At 55.3% G+C, this 17,715-nt stretch overlaps 2 protein-coding genes across 2 annotated transcripts; one reads left to right on the plus strand and one right to left on the minus strand.

The window, feature by feature from the left end:
* Positions 1–602: 602 nt before the first annotated feature.
* On the minus strand, positions 603–4,017 carry RCC1 (regulator of chromosome condensation 1). The gene is made up of 9 exons (XM_061480217.1): positions 3,934–4,017; positions 3,644–3,831; positions 3,221–3,400; positions 3,038–3,134; positions 2,645–2,767; positions 2,271–2,426; positions 1,819–1,938; positions 1,275–1,427; positions 603–1,063 (listed from the first exon to the last, which is right to left on the minus strand). Exons 1-9 carry the CDS (start codon positions 4,004–4,006, stop codon positions 888–890), a joined length of 1,266 nt encoding a protein of 421 aa, XP_061336201.1. The 5' UTR covers positions 4,007–4,017; the 3' UTR covers positions 603–887.
* Positions 4,018–13,582: 9,565 nt separating this feature from the next.
* Positions 13,583–17,050, plus strand: PNRC2 (proline rich nuclear receptor coactivator 2). The gene is made up of 3 exons (XM_061480147.1): positions 13,583–13,754; positions 14,562–14,766; positions 15,466–17,050. The coding sequence occupies exon 3, from the start codon at positions 15,484–15,486 to the stop codon at positions 15,904–15,906; it is 423 nt and encodes a 140-aa protein (XP_061336131.1). The 5' UTR covers positions 13,583–13,754; positions 14,562–14,766; positions 15,466–15,483; the 3' UTR covers positions 15,907–17,050.
* The last annotated feature ends 665 nt before the right edge of the window (positions 17,051–17,715 follow it).

The following is a 17,715-nucleotide window of genomic DNA, read 5'->3' on the forward strand; positions in this document are numbered from 1 at the left end:
AAGGCCCTAACAGCAAATCCAGCTCCTTCCTCAGCAGAGGACAGAGGAAAACAAGTTAAAACTAACCAAATCCCCACCCGTAGGATGGATTTTGTTGGGTTTCCAAAGGGAATGGGAAAGAGTGGGACTGCAAACAGCAGCGCTGGGGGCGGCTGCTCCAGGCAGCAGGGAGAAGGGGAACGTGCTCCCAGCCTCGCTGCCTGGGGTTGGCTCAGCTGTGTCAGTGGCGATGGGTGGGAGGCAGGAGTCCCCCTTCCCTTCTCCAGCAGGCACGGTGTACAGTGTGGATTGGGCATTGTCCGGCAGCATTCCCCCCACAGGCTCCCAGACACCCGGCAGCAAGTCCCCACCAAGCACTGGTGTGAGATGAGAGCTCCCCTGGGCAAGGAGCTCCCCCCAGACTGAGCCCAGAGGGGTTCAGCGGGTGCCAACAGACAAATCCGTGCTGGAGAGGTAAAAGATGTTTAGGTTATGGGGCTGGAACATGGGGGCCTTGGAAAGCCTGATGCTCAAATCCTGCTGAGTAGTGAAGAACAAGGCCCTCAGCTTTGCCAGGCCAGGAAATAACTTCAAACACCAGAGAACAACAACTTGGGAAACCCATCCAGCCACAGCACTGAGATTGATTTAGGACCAAGCCAACCTGGGGGAGCTGACAGAGCACCGGGCACCGTGGGAAGACAAGACACACGCAGGGAGAAACCACGAGCACCCCTGGAGAGCCCTGCTCCAGCCACGGGGTCTGCTCCCAGCTCCGGGAGCCTCCTGCCCTCCCCCTGCCAGTGATGGGACACCAGAGCTGGAAACCAGTCACCCGTCCCAGGTGGAAGGCGGGGGGGGTGTGCAGGTCCTGTCATCCCACTGGGCTCAGCTGAGCTGTCGCTTCATCAACTCTGCTCCTTGTCCTTGACCAGCAGCACAGTGTGCTGCCCACCACTGGACACGGCCAGCACCGTGCGGTTCTCCAGCTGCTTGCCCACCATCTCCACAGGGCTCCAGGCGTCCTCCTCCTCCCCTGTGCCCAGCTGGTAGTTGGTGCCCATGCCCCAGGCGAACGCTCGGCCTGCAAGGGAGGTGATGCAAGTTTTGACTGATGGGAAGGGACCAAGCAGCCAAACCCAAGGGGACTCCAGACCCTGAGCTCAGTGATGGGTGCCAGAGATACAGCAGGGAGAAGAGAAGCAGCACCTGCAACTCGGAGGTGTTTGATCACACACAGCCAAGGCAAGGGGGGCAGGAAGGGTGGATGAAGGGCAGCGCTCCCAAGCACTCACCGTCACTGCTGACAGCGTAGCCAACCGAAGCTCCGCAGGCCACAGAGGAGATGCTGGGCAGCTCAGGGATGACTGTGGGTGTGCTCTTCTCCTCTGCCCCAGCCCCGAGGCCCAGGCGGCCGTACTCTGCCCTGCCCAGGCTGTAGGCTTTCCCTGGAGGACAACACACGCATAGGAGGTGAGAAAGCAGCACGCAGCAGGACACAGCCCCTCAGTGTGAGACATGGAGGAGCATCACTGCTCCCAACCACAACCTGGCTCCCAACCAGGAGGTGCAGGGTGGCACAGAGACCCTTGAGCCTCCCAGAATCAAGGGGGTGAACGCACGCCTGGACACACTATTGAGCCTGGGAGAGCAGAGCTCACAAGAGACTCCCGGTTTCTTTCACCCTGCCCTTTGCTGCACGTTCACTGCCCTGCTGCTGCCCTGAACACAGGACTTGGGAGGGCTCCAGCACGTCACTGTCACCCCAACACCTTCTCAGCGGGGACGAGGGGCACCTCGATGGGCTCCCCCCAGCCTGCCCCTCCCGCCAGCACTCACCCTCTGAGTCCACACACACTGTGTGGTGCTGCCCTCCAGAGAACCCGACCCAGGACTTGGTGGAGTTCTTGAAGCACGTCAGGTTCTGTGGGGAGAAGCAGGGCTCGGTGCCCTGGGTGCCTGCAGGGTGGGACACATGAACCCAGGCACGTCAGATCCACAGGCATGGGCAGCTCAGGCCAGGCACCAGCACGGAGCCATCCACCCCACCAGAGACGAACACAGCCCCCACATCAATGCTCAACCCCACTGGCTGCCGGGACTGGGACCTAAACCCAAAGCTCTGCAGGGTGACCCCCCCAACCACAATTTCCCAGCTCTGGTGTGCCCAGTGGGTACTTGGTGTTCAGGACCCAGCAGTGTCCCCCCGCCCCAGCCCAGGGCAGCAAGGACTGGGAAGACCACATCCAGACCAAAGCAGGCAGATCTGGAGGGATGGAAGCAAAGCTCACCAAGCTGATGGTAGTTAGAGAGGCCGAATCCATAGATGTGTCCCTCCTCTGTGATGGCAAAAGTGAAATAAGCCCCACAAAAGGCATCCTGGAAACGCAATTTGCCTCTGTTGCCTTTGCCTCTGACAGGGACGCGCTCGGGGATCAGCAACCGCTCTGAGGGCAGAAGACACAGTGTCACAGGAGGACTAATGATTTACACCTTCTTCCTCCCACTCAAATCCAGCTCATTGAACTCAATCCACACAGGAGGCCTTGAGTGAGAAGGTTTTCCTTTAAGGGGAAGGGACTGGGGCTCTTTGCTCCTCTGCAAAGTGCAGAGCTGGGACCAAAGGATGCAGCACTGGGTGCCACCAAGCACCAAAGTAACTCACGTAGACCTCTCCTTCCTCCTCGGTTGGCAAAGAGCTCTGGCACTCTCCCCAGCTGGCCCTGCTCACCACAGCCACACGTGAAGAGGTCACCATCCACCGTCAGCATCACTAGGTGGTCATTCCCTGGGAAGAGACAAGGGTGAGTGCTTTGACACTGCAGGGCCACAAGTCAGGGCACTCTTGTAAGGCACCTTACATCAGATTGGGTCAAATATTAACAACACGCTCAAGGGTGGAGGAGACACAATGTCCATTCTCTCTCAAGAGCCAGAGAAGACAAACAGCCAAGAGGGTGGAAAAGGACATGGAACTTCTGTATCTTCACCTTCTTCTAAGGGTTGGCAAGGCCTCGTGCACCAGCCCGACCCACACACACACCAGGACCTTGCTCACCTGAGACAATTTTAATGACGGGTGCATTGATCTGGAGCAGCACAGGGATGGAGCTGGTCTTCATGGGCTCCAGCAAGCCGATCACCCCGTTGTTATCCTGGGTGGAGACACAGATTGCAGGGACGTGAGTCACGGAAGCAGCGACCACGGGCAGAGCTTGCAGCGTGCAAGGCATCAACGTACCCGGAAGGAGCCCCAGACAAAAACCCTGCCGTCCTCCGTCAGCGCAGCCGTGTGACTGTCCCCTGCAGACACCTGCACCACCTTCTCCTGCAGCTCCACCAGCCCCGGCGTGGTCTCGGACCCTTCTGCCGAGGTGTCTCGCCCGAGGGCACCCTCATCATTGCAGCCAAAGGTGTAGATCTGCAGATAGAGAGCGAGCTGCTCAGGACAGCTCCCAGAGGGGCATGAGGGGACAGAGACCGACCAGGCTGAGTTTCCTTTGGAGCCCCACAAACGCTGTGATCCGCAGCGTGAAGACCACGTTCATCCCCAGAGCCGGAGTGAGCAACGCATCCGGGCAGAGCAGGATGTGTCCTGCTCCCGAACACAGCCCAGAGCTCGCAGGGAAGCGCGGCTCAGCCCCCGAGCCCACGCTGCACTCACCTTCCCTGTCTGGCTGAGGCACACCGTGTGCATGCCCCCCGCTTCCGCCTGCAGGATCATCTCCGGCAGGGACACCAGGGCTGGTTTCTTCCTCTCCATCACATCCTCTCCCAGGCCCAGCTGGCCAACATCGCCCTGCCCCAGCGTCAGCACCAGCCCGGGCTGCGTGCGGTGGGACGGGTGGCACACTGCGGGGACAGAAACGCTGCAGATAGCACACGGAATGGGGAAAACAGCCCTGAAATCACAGCTGGGAGCGGGGAGGGAGAACTCCCGGGGCTTCCCCTCACCTTTAATCCGCTTCCCCCCGGGAGACTCCTGGTCTGGCGCCAGGCTCTTCTTGCCGGTGCGCTTCCTCGGCATGCTGCTGGGATCTGAGCACAGGCACGCTGCTGGGGGCACCCCCTTCATCCCCCCGCCCTGCGGCCCAGCACCGACCCCTGCTCCCCACCGGGACAAGGGAGGAGGGAGCCGGGCCCGAGCCCGGGCCCGCCGCAGCCGTTTGAATCGCCCGCGCCGCCACACGTGCGGCCGCGCAGGCCCGCGCTGGGCCCCCCGCTCCCGCCCGCCCTGCCCGCAGCACCGAGAGCGGCCCCGGGGCTCGGCCCGGCCGGACCCCCCCGCTCCCGCCGCCGCCTCCTCGCCGCCGCCGCCCCCTCCCCGCTCCAGCTCCGGCCCCCGCCGCGCTCCCACCTCCGCTCCGCCGCCACCGGAGCCAACCGACCCCGCACTGCGCATGCGCGGAACGGCGCGGAGCAGGGCACAGCGCGCTCTGTCGGCAGGGAGGACTCGGGACGGGGAGGGGAGGGGAGGGGAGGGAAGGGGAAGGGAAGGGAAGGGGAAGGGGAAGGGGAAGGGAAGGGGAAGGGGAAGGGGAAGGGAAGGGGAAGGGGAAGGGGAAGGGAAGGGAAGGGAAGGGAAGGGAAGGGAAGGGAAGGGAAGGGAAGGGAAGGGAAGGGAAGGGAAGGGAAGGGAAGGGAAGGGAAGGGGAAGGGGAGGGGAGGGGAAGGGAAGGGAAGGGAAGGGGAGGGGAGGGGAGGGGAGGGGAGGGGAGGGAAGGGAAGGGAAGGGGAGGGGAGGGGAGGGGAGGGAAGGGAAGGGAAGGGAAGGGGAGGGGAGGGGAGGGGAGGGGAGGGGAGGGGAGGGGAGGGGAAGGGGAAGGGGAGGGAAGGGGAAGGGGAGGGGAGGGGAGGGGAGGGGAGGGGAAGGGGAAGGGAAGGGAAGGGGAAGGGGAGGGGAGGGGAAGGGGAAGGGGAAGGGAAGGGGAAGGGAAGGGGAAGGGGAAGGGAAGGGAAGGGGAGGGGAGGGGAGGGGAGGGGAGGGGAGGGGAGGGGAAGGGGAAGGGGAAGGGAAGGGAAGGGGAAGGGGAGGGGAAGGGGAAGGGGAAGGGAAGGGGAAGGGAAGGGGAAGGGGAAGGGAAGGGAAGGGAAGGGAAGGGAAGGGAAGGGAAGGGGAAGGGGAAGGGAAGGGGAAGGGGAAGGGGAAGGGGAAGGGGAAGGGAAGGGAAGGGGAAGGGGAAGGGAAGGGAAGGGAAGGGGAAGGGAAGGGGAAGGGGAAGGGGAAGGGGAAGGGAAGGGAAGGGGAAGGGGAAGGGGAAGGGGAAGGGAAGGGAAAGGAAGGGAAGGGGGAAGGGAGGGGAAGGGAAGGGGAAGGGAACGGCAGGGAGGCTGTGAGGGAAGGGGAAGGGAAGGGGAAGGGTTAGGACATGCAGTGAGGGATGGGGGGCACTAACAGGGAAAGGTGAAGGCTTTAATGCAGACATTAACTTCCCAGTGCCCGCTCCCGGCCGTCCCATAGCATGGCGTGTCCAGCCCCTGCTCCCACAGCTGAGGAGCCAGGACAGAAGATGTTGCTGGGGCTCTTCTACCTGCGGTGATCTCCAACACCTTTTTCATCCTCCCCAGCCGTGTTGTTGGGCTTGCAGGCTTCATCTCCATGGTGGTGCCTTAAATTTGAGTTAGGCTAAGGTTAGGGTTCACAGATCCACAAGCTCCAGGGACAGCCATTGTGCTGGGAAAGCAGGCCTCATTTCTATGCTAGCAGCTTAAAGGAAAGCTGGTGCTGGGTATGTTCTACACGTGGTGAGCTCGCAATGGTGCCACCAGCATTGCTCTCACTCCTCCCTTTCCCACCTAAACCTGAAACTCCATCTGCGCACTGCCTCTCTGGTACCCGCTCCTGGGCATCCTGCAGCACAGCTCACAGAGCGTGGATGTGCAGCCCTTGCTCCTACAGTTGAAGAGCCAGGAGGGAAAGCTGCCGCTGGGCATCTTCTACCTGTGGTGAGCTCCGTAATGATGCCACAAGCATTGCTCTCACTCCTCATTTTGATGCTTAAATCTCCTTCTGTGTACTGCCTGTAATGTCTTTTGCCTGCCCTTGGGCGTCCTGGAGCACAGCTCCCAGAGTGCAAACATCTGACCCCTGCTCCCACAGCTGAAGAGCCAGGAGGGAGAGCTGGTGCTGGGCCTCTTGTACACGCAGTGATCTCCGCAATGGTGTCAGCATTGCTGTTGCTCCTCCTTTACCCACCTAAAACTAAACCTCCATCTCTGTACTGCCTTTCCTCTCTGGTGCCTGCTATCGGGTGTCGTGGAGCACACCTCACGGAGTTTAAATGTCCAGCCTCTGCTCCCTCAGCCAAAACCCCAGGACATAAAGCTGGTGCTTAGCATTACCTACACAGAGTGAGCTCTGGAACAGTGCCCCACCAACGTGGCAATCCACCCTTGCTTTGCCACTCAGAAGCCCATCCTTCTGCTGTCTCAGTGGTGCCTGCTTTTGGGCTACCTGGAATATGGATGTAGTGCTGGGGAAAATGCTGCCGGTCTTGCTGTATTGAAGAATCATTTTGTCTCTTTGACCCTTTCTGTGTTACAGACGTCAGACCAACAAGCAAACATGCCTCATCCTGCCCCTTTTATCCCAGCTGGTGGTTCAGCGCACCCCTGCCCCAGGGCACTGAGGGAGGGGCTGTGGGTGTTGACTGGGGTATGTAAGGCACAGTGTTTCCCTGTGAGCTCATTCAGGTCTATGGGGTTTAGCCAGGTCACCTACCTGGTGTGTGTATTGTAATTTTTGACTATTGTGCTGTTGTGCTTTGTTATTTGCTGACATGGAATCAGCTGGCTGAATACCTTCAAGACATGTCAAGCTTTACCAATGTATGTGTTAATAAATAATTCTGCAAGGTTTGCTTTTCTAAGATATTATATTTATAGGCGCTCTTTAGCTTTCTTAATATGGCTTATTAGGACATTCCATTCTATTTATTATCAGGTGCTGAATGTATTTTTCACTGAAAGCAGAGTTTTGAGGTGATTTTCTACTGCTTTTGTTCTGTACTGGACTATTTATTCACTGTTAAGAGAACCAAAGCAGAACAGTGACAAAAAGCTGGAACCAGGAGTCAGTTGTCAGGTGTTGGTAGTTTGGTGAAGGAAGAAGCATGCCTGGTTGGTTGTGCTCATCACCTACACACAGGGATCCCGTGAACAGCCCCACCAAGCTGGCAATTGGTCTGTGTTTTCATAGAATCATAGAATGGTTTGGGTTGGAAAGGACCTTAAGATCATCCAGTTCCAACCCCCTGCATGGGCAGGGACACCTCACACTAAACCAGGTCACCCAAGGCCTCATCCAACCCTGTTCCAACACTGCCAGGGATGGAGCATTCACAACCTCCCTGGGCAACCCATTCCAGTGCCTCACCACCCTCACAGGAAAGAATTTCCTCCTTAGATCCAATCTAAACTTCCCCTGTTTAAGTTTTAACCCGTTACCCCTTGTCCTGTCACTACAGTCCCTAATGAAGAGTCCCTCCCCAGCATCCCTATAGCCCCCTTCAGACACTGGAAGCTGCTCTGAGGTCTCCATACAGCTTCTCTTCTCCAGGCAGAACAGCCCCAACTTTCTCAGCCTGTCTCCATACAGGAGGTGCTCCAGCCCCTGAGCATCCTCGTGGCCTCCTCTGGACTTGTTCCAACAGTTCCATGTCCTTTTTATGCTGAGGACACCAGAACTGCACACAATGCTCCAGGTGAGGTCTCACAAGAGCAGAGCAGAGGGGCAGGATCACCTCCTTCGCCCTGCTGGTCACGCTCCTTTGGATGCAGCCCAGGACACGGTTGCTTTCTGGGCTGTGAGCGCACACTGAAGCCGGCTCATGTTCATTTTCTCATCCACCAACACCCCCAAGTCCCTCTCCTTGGGCTGCTCTGAATCTCTTCTCTGCCCAACCCGTAGCTGTGCCTGGGATTGCTCCGACCCAGGTGTAGGACCTTGCCCTTGTCATGGTTAAACCCCATGAGGTTGGCATCAGCCCCCCTCACAAGCGTGTCGAGGTCCCTCTGGATGGCATTCCTTCCCTCCAGGGTATCAACCGAACCACACAGCTCGGTGTCATAGGCAAACTTGCTGAGGGCGCGCTCAATCCCACTGTCCATGGCAGCCACAAAGATGTTGAACAAGACCGGTCCCAACACTGATCCCTGAGGGACACCAGTGGTTACTGGTCTCCAGCCGGACATTGAGCCATTGACCACAACTCTTGGTGTGCGGCCATCCAGCCAGCTCTTTATCCACCGAGTGGTCCATCCATCAAATTGATGTCTCTCCAGTTTAGAGACAAGGATGTCGTGTGGGACAGTGTCGAACGCTTTGCACAAGTCCAGGTAGATGCCATCAACTGCCCTACCCCTGTCCATCAGTTCTGTAGCCCCATCATAGAAGGCCACCAAATTGGTCAGGCAGGATTTCCCCCTAGTGAAGCCATGCTGGCTGTCACCAAGCACCTTGTTGTTTTTCATGTGCCTTAGCATGCCTTCCAGGAGAATCTGCTCCAAGATTTTGCCAGGCTCAGGGGTGAGACTGACTGCTCTGTAATTCCCCGGGTCATCCATTTTCCCCTTCTTGAAAATGGGGGTTATATTTCCCTTTTTCCAGTCTTCGGGAATTTCACCTGACTGCCAGGATTTCTCAAATATGATGGCCAGTGGCTTAGAAACTTAATTACGCCAGCTAAAACTCTCTGTGCTTCTTCCCTGTAAACCATAGGCAGGTGTCCTGGAGCACAGCTCATGGAGTGCAAACGCCCAGGCCCTGCTCCTAGGCCCGAGGTGGCAGCACAGGAAGTTGCTGCTGGTTAGCCCTTGCAACTGAACACCCCCAGACCGGTGCCATCGACAAGGCAGCTCACCCTAGCTTAAACCACCACAGCCCCCTAAAGCCCCGTTTCTACACCGCGCTTGTGTTGATGCTCCCAAGTGTCCTGGAGCACACAGCGCAGAGCGCTCCCAGAGCCGAGGAGCCAGGGCAGGAGCTGCCGCTGGGCATCACCTGCACGTGGAGACCTCCGCAACGGTGCCACCGGCACGGCACCGAAACCCGTGCGGGTGATGCCCAGCGGCCGCTCCCGCCCCGGCTCCTCGGCCGTGTGCGCAGTGAACCAGGGCGCCCGCCAGGGGGCAGCAGCCAGCGGGGCGCGTTGCGGTGCTGCGCCGGGGGCACGCGGCCGCCGCCATGGCTGGCGAGGCAAGGTCGGCGCCGTTGCTCCCGTGGTGATGTCGCGACGTATTTTCCGTCGCAACGACGCCGCCGCTGTTACCGAGGCAACGGCACCGGCACTGTTAACGAGGCGACGCCGCCGCCATTGTTACCGAGGCATGTCGCCGCTATTGTTACTGCGAGAACGTCCCCGTCCTAAGTACAATGGCAACGTCGCCGCCATTGTTACCGAGGCATGTCGCCGCTATTGTTACTGCGGGAACGTCCCCGTCCTAAGTACAATGGCAACGTCGCCGCCATTGTTACCGAGGCAACGTCACCGCTGTTGTTACAGAGACAGCGTCGCCAACGTAGTTACCATGGCAACGTCGCCGCCGTAACTACCAAGACACGTTGCCGCCGCTGTTACCGAGGCAACGCTGACGCCATTGTTACCGAGGCATGTCGCTGCCATTGCTAACGAAGCAACGTCGCCTGCGTTCCGCCGTTATTACCCTGGCAATATCGCCGCCATTGTTACCGAGGCAAAGCTGCCGACGTAATTAGCGAGGCATGGCATGTCGCCGCCATTGTTATCGAGGCAATGGTGCCGACAGCAGCTGCCGAGGCAGCCTGGCCGCCATAATTAGCGAGGCAACGTCGCCGCCATTGCTACCGAGCCTGCTTTTCCGCAGGTACCGGTGCCGCCGAAATTCTCGCAGTCAGGTCGCCGCCATGGGTACCGAGCAACATCCCCGCCGCGGTTAACGAGGCAGCGGCGGCTCCGCACGTCCTGCGGGGCACCGCTCCCGGAGCGCAGCGGCGCTGCTCTGCTGCGCTTGCCCCTGACCCGGTGGGGCCGTGCCTTGGGAGCTGTCCTGCGGGAGAAGCGCCTCTGCTCGCCCCTGTGTGGTGAGGGGGAGTGAGGGAGGAAACGTTTCCCTGCTGATGGGGTTTGAACCAGGCGTGTTGGTTTAAACGGGCTGACGGCTCCTGCAGGCTTTGTGACTCAGTGCCGGTGTGGGTTTGAACAGGGAGCTGTGAGACAGAAGGGACAGGGTGTGACTCGGCAGGCATGCCTGGATGTGTTTTATTGACACAACGTTTGGCCATGAGCTGCTATGAAGCTGTTTCAGCACAAGCCCTTTAACGCCCCCCGGGCCATAAGGCTCAGGGCTTTGGTAGCTGCTCCTCAGTCAGCTCTGGGTCTGTCCGTGTGTCTTTACTCTTGGTGCTGAGCCTGTTCTGTGTGCACACACATACACAAAGGTGCCTGCTGTGGTCATGCACAGCAGATACGTGCTCAGAGACACTCCTGAGCGTGGGGCTGGCTGCAGCAGTGCAGAGCAGCAAAATCTCATTCTGGAGATGATCCAGCTCACATCCTGTTGGGCACTCACCTACCTACATATACATACCTACAGCTTACATAGAAAGTATCTTCATGTCCTGCCTCTGCTTTATTTAACAACAAACTTGTAAGGAGCTTTAAGCAGTTACAATCCATAGTTGTACTGGACTGCTGGGGTGCATGCTTTGTACCTCTTCTTTAATGACTCAGGAGAGATTCAACTATCCCCTCGGTAAATCACGGCTGTGGATTTCCTGAGCTTGATTCGATTGAGAAAATGGAGTCCTTTGCCAGCCAGAATAAAGGGTATTGCAAATGTTACTGTATACTTAATAGTCCTGTGCAGAATTGTAACACAATACAAACTCAACACCTCCCACATATGGAAAAACCCAGGTAGACTGTTACCCCAGTTAATGTTTGGCTCAGATGGAAACATCTGACTAGTTTTAGGTGTGTCACGGGACTCTCGGTAACCCCAAGGTGTTTACTTTTTATGGCTCAAAGTCATGTACCAGTGGACGCTTGTCACCTGCGGAATAAAACCGGGGCAATGGTTCACTATTGACATAATGAACAATTCATCTGTGCTGCTCACTTCCTGCAGCACCTACCAGTGGGTAGTTCCACTAAAATGCTCTGGCATGGAGACATGCATGGATAGAGCTATGTCAATCACAGCTGGAAACATTTCACTTTGGGGCTAATGAAGCTCTGGGGACTTTGTCTTCACTGGAATGCCTGTGGAAATTGCTAGTTGTTGCAGTGCCAGCACAGATGGAGCTAATTCCTCAGGCTGGTGTTAACACTTGCTTTAGGAAAGAATGGAGATGTAGTGTGAAAAACAGTACTGGCTCAGGAAAACCTGGAGTTGTTGAGCACTGTGGCAGCACAAGGTGGGGGGCTGAGAGGAGAATTTCAGCAGTGTAGATCCTAGTGATGAAACTGGCTCCCTGAGAATGTGAGGAAACTGCAGTTATTGCAGTCAGCTGCGGGTTACCTGGAGGAAGCAGAATAACCCAGCCTGAGCAGACACTTGCACAACAGAAAACACGTACACTAGGTTATAGGAGCACGTAGCAAAGGTGTAGTGGAGCTGAGGTCACCTAGGCTGTCTCGCCATGTGGCAGTGCCCAGCACAGGCAGGGTGGAGGTGCTCCCCTGTTCAAGCACGTGTTTGGGGGGCACAGCCTCTTGGGCCTTGCCTCCAGCAGATGAAGGACTGCATGGCATGAGGGCTGGGATGGGCTGCTCCTTGGAGGCATCTTCTGCAACCCAGACAGCACCCATCAGTACCTTAGATGGCCATATGCTCTGGGTCAAGAAGTCTTGTGTTGAGGCCATTGAAAAGAAAGAGGGCTTAAAAATCATATTTGAGGGACAGAAGTGGCTTCTATGAAAGGGGTCTCAGATCTTGATGAGAAGGGGTCAAGACTGAACACTGGGACTAAGTCTGTGCTGTGACTTCAGGACATGGCAGCCACCTGAGTGCTGCTGTGCATGCTGGAGTTACTGCAGCTCTGGGAAGATTCATCTCCTTTTCCTCCAGGAGAAGAAACCTGCTCAAGGCTTTAGCTGCTGAAGTATGGAGCATGGGTAACTTTCCCTTTGCTTCCAATGCAGGCACTGTGGAGTCAGGATATTCTGAACTGCCTGTCCCTTGGTTTAAAACACTCCCCTGCGTTCCTAGATTTGAACTCCAAATGACACAATTTATTGTAGCATTCAGCTGTTTTCCTGGTGTCCCACTGGGACAGCCTGCTCGGATACAGGATTGGTTTATCACTGACATCTTTGGCTCCCCTCTGGCTACATGCGTCAGCCTGAGCCTAAAACCAGCTGTGAAAGGCAAGATGTTTTGTGAAAGAGCGAAGATAGTCAGGAAAACCTACAAGGCCTTGTGTCATCCTCAATTTGAATTGCAAGCATGAGGCTGCTCTGCTCCCTGGATGTGAGAGCACATTGGCAGCCACTAAAATGCTGTTTCGATGTCTCAGTGACATGTCCTGACATGAGAACATCTGCACACTGAGCTGGTCTTGAAGGTCCCTTCCAACCCAAACCATTCTATAAGATGATGTCGTAGCAGATATAAACACACTGAAAAAAGAGCCAAAGCAAAAAAAAATCTGCTTTGAACTAGTGCATTTTCAAGGCTTAAATGGTTACAGCAGATACTGTTGTCTTCTGTCTAAAGGAAAGCTACCATAAGGATCTTAGCCATAACACTGTACCGAGAAACACAGCGCAAAGGGAGGAAAACACATTAATCTCAGCGTGCTTTGCACAAACACATAATAAAGAACACAAACAAAGGTCTGGACTTGGTTATGTCAACACACCTTGTGTATTAAAACACACCGACCCTGCACCGTGCAATAAACCTTTTAAAGGTGCAGCTTCCCTCGGGAGCCCTTCCCTTTGCCCTGGTGCTGCCTGAAGAGCTGGGGCTGGCGCAGAGCCAGTAAGGCCGTGTGCTGGTCAGCCGCCAAGTTAAGTAAACGCAGGTCTGGGGTAATGAATTAACCCCAACGGCGGAGGTGCGGGGCTCGGGCCCTTCATGCTCCATCTGCCGCCGCGGGGCTGAGCCTGCTTTGGTCGGTGGCTCCCCGCTCCCGGGGACGCTCTTTCAGACCGGAGGGGCTCGGGGTTGTCGTTAATTCTTTCACCTCTGTGAAGCCGCAAGCAGCAGCTGGTGCGGCCTTCCCCTACCCCTACCTTTTGTTAATTCCCGAGCCGCGGGGCTGGGAGCCGGCCGGCGGGGGCACTGCCCGGGACCCTCGGGCCGTGGCTCCCACCAGAACCGGAGCCGGAGCCGAAGCCGCAGCTCTTTGTCCGCCCCGGCCGCAGACCAGAGCCGGGCCTCTTCGTCCGCCCCGGCCGCAGCCGGAACCGGAGTCGGGCCTCTTTGTCCGCCCCGGCCGTCCTCCGCTGAGGAGATTCAAACGGCGGCCCCGCCCGCCCAGTCTGCCCTGGCCCCTCCCAGCAACAGGCGGGACCCCGCTGGGATTGGCGGAGGCAGCAGGCAGGCGCTGCTATTGGCTGAGCGAGGCGGTCCGGGACGCGGGGGAGGAGGGCCAGGGTGTTATACGGCGTAGGGGAGCGGCCGCCATTTTGTGTAGGAGAGTGAGGGGTAGCGGTGGGTGCTAGCGGGGCGGTCTGGGCTGTGCTTGGCTGGGGGGTGCCGGAGAGTGGCGGCGGAGGAGCTGCGGGTCCGGGTTCCGCAGGAACGCGAGTGTGTCTGTGCTTGTGGGCGAAGGAAACAGACAGAAGTCGGTAAGGGAGGAGCGGTGCGGGCCGGGCCGGGCGCTGTCGCCGCCATGTTGTGCTCACTGAGGGGCCCCATTGTTGGGGATGCGGGGCCGGGGGGGACGAGGGGAGGAAGTCTGGAGACGAACAGATGGGAGCGGTAAGGGCCGCCCCGGTGGGGTGACGACGTTACCGCGGGCCTGGGCTTGAGTCGCGACAAGGCGAAGGGTTTGGGAGAGCCGGGGGTGCTGTGGCCGAAGTGACAGCGGCTGGAGGAGGCGGAACCATCGGGGTGGCTTGAGCTTTCCGAAGAGAAAGCGAGGATGGGCCCTGGGCTGGGCAGGAAATCACTGTACGGGCTGCTGAGGAGTTACTGTGCTGAGGGAGGGGAAGAGGCAGCCGGGGGGCAGGAGGGGAGCGCTGCGCAGCGTCCGGAGGGGGCGCGGTCGGCTCGCGGGGGCAGGCGGCAGGGATCTGGGGGTGGTTCGTGCTCAGGGGCGATGCCCTCGAGGGTTCATCCCAAAGCGTTTTCCGTTGCTTCCTTCCCCCAAACAGTTGAGGTTCTTGCTCGTCCATTAAAATCCTTTAGGTGTGTAGAGAGAGCATGAAGAGTGCCTCTCGTGATATGCTAAGTATGATTGTGAAGCTTATACAAGTAGAATAAGGTAAATACTACCGTGTGTCTTCAGTTTGAACTGTCTTGTCATCCTTCACGAGCGAGAGACAGCTGACTATGGATTCTCTGAATTATTTTAGCTTTTTGTTTCCCCGTCGGATTTGAAAGGGAAAGAGTTTTCCTTAACCTGAACTCAAACTTCATTCCTGTTTATGCAGTGGGACTTCTCCCTTGGAGCGCCTGTGCCGAGAATCCGATGTTGGGCTCGGCTCCCTGGCTGAATACAGCGGATCAGCCCATGAACACTTCTGTCCCGAGCCAAAGGAAGGAGTCCAGCAAAAGGCAGCACCTCCGCTTTCAGGCTTGGAAGCAAGAAAGGGGGCAAGGCTTGGAGAGTGGGGAATCGGGGAAGACAACTGAAAGGTAAATGGGGGAGAGGAACCCTGCCTTAGGAGAGTCAGGAGGTGCCAAGCACCCTGTGATAGTATCTAGCTGTCTGCTTTGTAAGATCAGTTGCAAAGTTGCTTTGAGGTGGTTATCTATTCACTTTGGGTTTATTCTTGTAACTGGAAAGACTGGGAGTGGCTTTATCAGCGTGAACTCTGCCCAGGCCTTTAGGTGTGTAAAGATCTTGGTTAAATGTCCTTGGGATTTAACACCATCACCTTGAATCTGGCACTGGATTTTGCAAGCAGTGCAATGTGTTTTCCACATTCTTCCAGGAACTCCTTTACCTGAGAACAGAGGTGGCATATTCAGGAGTTGGACTGCCTGCAGGAGTGGCACTTTGCCAGCCAGGCAGACAAAGCTCCAGTTGCTGGTGGGGGGGACAGGGATGGATGGTCTGGTGTGTAACGTACTGGCCAGCCCTCTGCACCAGGAATGTTAAGCCACTGCAGAGTCAGAACTCTCCCACTTGGAAGGTGACATGGCATTGTAATCCAGTTCTCCTGAGTGTGGCAGCTGTGTTCTTTGGTATCCAGTAATAGAGAAAAAAACCCACTGCTTCTGATTGATAGAAGCCTTGGTTAGATTGATTTCAACCCCCTTGCTTAGAATCTAAACTTTCTCCAACACTTAAAAATATGCATCCTCCACCAACTTTTCCCTCTGTTCATACAGGTGACATTTAAGTTGAAGATGGGTGGTGGAGAAAGATTCAACATTCCAGTTCCCCAGTCTAGAAATCCCACCAAGAACCATCAACAACTTAAAAACAGGCAGAAGAATAAAGACCAGAATTCGCAGATGAAGACCTATATGAAGAAAGAAAGAGGGCACGGATGCAACTCCTCGGCTGGTGCATGGCAGGCCATGCAAAAAGGGGGAAAGAACAATGTTCATTTCCCCAAGAATCAGAATTGGAGCCCGACTTTATCGAATCACAACCTGTTCTTCACATCTCAACCCAATCAGAACTACGCCGGAGCAAAATTCAGTGAGCCACCCTCGCCCAGTGTCCTTCCCAAGCCACCCAGCCACTGGGTACCTGTTTCTTTTAAACCTTCAGATAAAGAAATGATGACATTTCAGCTTAAAACATTACTTAAGGTCCAGGCTTGAGATGTAATTTTCACATTTGTAAAGTTATTTAAATTTACAGGATTTAAAAGTTGAGAATTGTTAGTCCTCATTCTAGATGTGCAGGTGTACAGAACCAAATGTTCCTGCTCCATATAGTTAGCCACTTGGACAAAAGGGGTTGAAGTTTACATTCCCCTCACGTTTTACCTCAAGTTGTGTGCTGTGTTCACTGTGAAATAGGAATTTTCTCTATAGTCAATCTAATCAAAGCTGCACAGTCACCATTTCTTGTATTTATTGTAAGAGTAAATGGGACTGTCTCCCCCAGTTGGCATTGTGACTACTTTTTGGTATGATAGAAAACCAGCTTTTGCCTAACTTAATGCAGCATTAAGTGGAAAAAAAAAAAAAAATTGCACTGAAAGCTTTAGTCAGGTAATTTGCTGCTTTTCAAACCTGCATAGGACTTGCTAGTGAAATAAAACCTCTGCCAAGGCACCAGGGCAAACACAGACTGGGCTCGTTTGCACTGATGAGCCTTGTCTGGCATTCTGGAATTAGCAGGAAGTGTTTCAAGCCTGTGACTAAAACCGAGGGGGCTCTGGTGCCTGTTGGTGAAGAGACAAGCAGAACACATCAAGCAGCATGGAACTGCCTCCCCTGCTGAGCAGAAGAGGAATCTGCACTGGAACCCCAGCAAATGACCCTGCAGTGCCAGGTGACTGCCTGAAACCTAAACCCTGTTGTGTTCCCACTGCACCGAGGGGTTCCCAAGTACCCGCTGGATCAATTTTTACATCTGAGAACGGTGGAGTAGTTACTTAGGTCGGTCTTAAATGTGTGACCCTGTAACAAGGCAGTTGCAGCAGCTCCTGGCAGCACTGACGTGCCATAGGGAAGACAGAGCCATGTAAATACATGTAAAACTTTGTAGCATATGTAAATTCCTGCTGGGCTTTCCTGCACAGAATATTTTTAGTACAAAACTGGTGAATGTAAGATGGCCACGGGGTGTACGTGGCCTGAGGTAAAAGATATTTTGTTTAAAAAAGAAAAAAAAAAGGAAAAAAAAGAAAAAAAGCAAAACCTTTGTGGCTGTGCCCTTGCACTTGACATGCAGTGAAAATGCATGAGCTCATTTTTAAAGTAAATCAGTGCAAAAAAGGCTTATTTAGATTTTTTTTTTTTTAACAAAAAAAAACCACCTGAACCTAAAAATCAAACCTGAACCCCTTAAAAGCTGCTGCAGTTGAGGATCCTGGTGTTCTGTAGCATGTGTGTGTGTTAAGGGATGGAAAACATCTGTGGGATTGCAAGTTTTCCATTTTTAAACCACACCGTTGCTTGTCACCAGTATTTGGTGCTGCCTGTAATAACCAATCCCACTGCAGCAGCAGAACCCAGAGGTGGTTCATAGTCATTCATAAAGTTTTTTAACATGGCAGGGAGAATTGTGGATCATGAAATGTGATTTCTCTGTTCATTCAGAACACCTTTACAAATCTATTGCTCCAAGTAAGAGGGAATTGGCAGCTGTAAACTTGTGTTAAACTCTGACCTCCACCAGCAGATGAGCTGTGTCCCAGTTACAATCATGTATACTCGGCCTCAAATTGTGAGTTACCAATCGTGTATGTACAAATTGGAAGTAAATTCAAATAAAGTAATATTTTCACCCCCTAAAAGACTCTTACTTATTTCAAGACTACTGGAAAAGCAGGATCACACAGGTTTGGTAGCTCAAGCAGCTCCATAGAGCTTTGACACATTTCAGTGCCCCCTTTTATATCTTGACTGTCATACTGTAGGATTATCTTACCTTTGGGGAGGAGCAGCAGCCTGAGGCCC

The sequence above is a fragment of the Pezoporus flaviventris genome, unplaced genomic scaffold, assembly GCF_033815535.1.
Source record: "Pezoporus flaviventris isolate CSIRO_AGI_PZ_B2104156 unplaced genomic scaffold, CSIRO_AGI_Pfla_v1 ptg000176l, whole genome shotgun sequence".
NCBI classification, from domain to species: Eukaryota; Metazoa; Chordata; class Aves; order Psittaciformes; family Psittacidae; genus Pezoporus; species Pezoporus flaviventris.

Coding starts and splice junctions, on each gene's coding strand:
- RCC1 (XM_061480217.1), bottom strand. CDS start 4,006: ATGCCGAGGAAGCGCACCGGCAAGAAGAGCCTGGCGCCAGACCAGGAG. Junction 1,939..2,270: donor CTCTAACTACCATCAGCTTG/GTGAGCTTTGCT, acceptor CCCACCCTGCAG/GCACCCAGGGCACCGAGCCC. Junction 1,428..1,818: donor AGTGTGTGTGGACTCAGAGG/GTGAGTGCTGGC, acceptor GTTGTCCTCCAG/GGAAAGCCTACAGCCTGGGC.
- PNRC2 (XM_061480147.1), top strand. CDS start 15,484: ATGGGTGGTGGAGAAAGATTCAACATTCCAGTTCCCCAGTCTAGAAAT.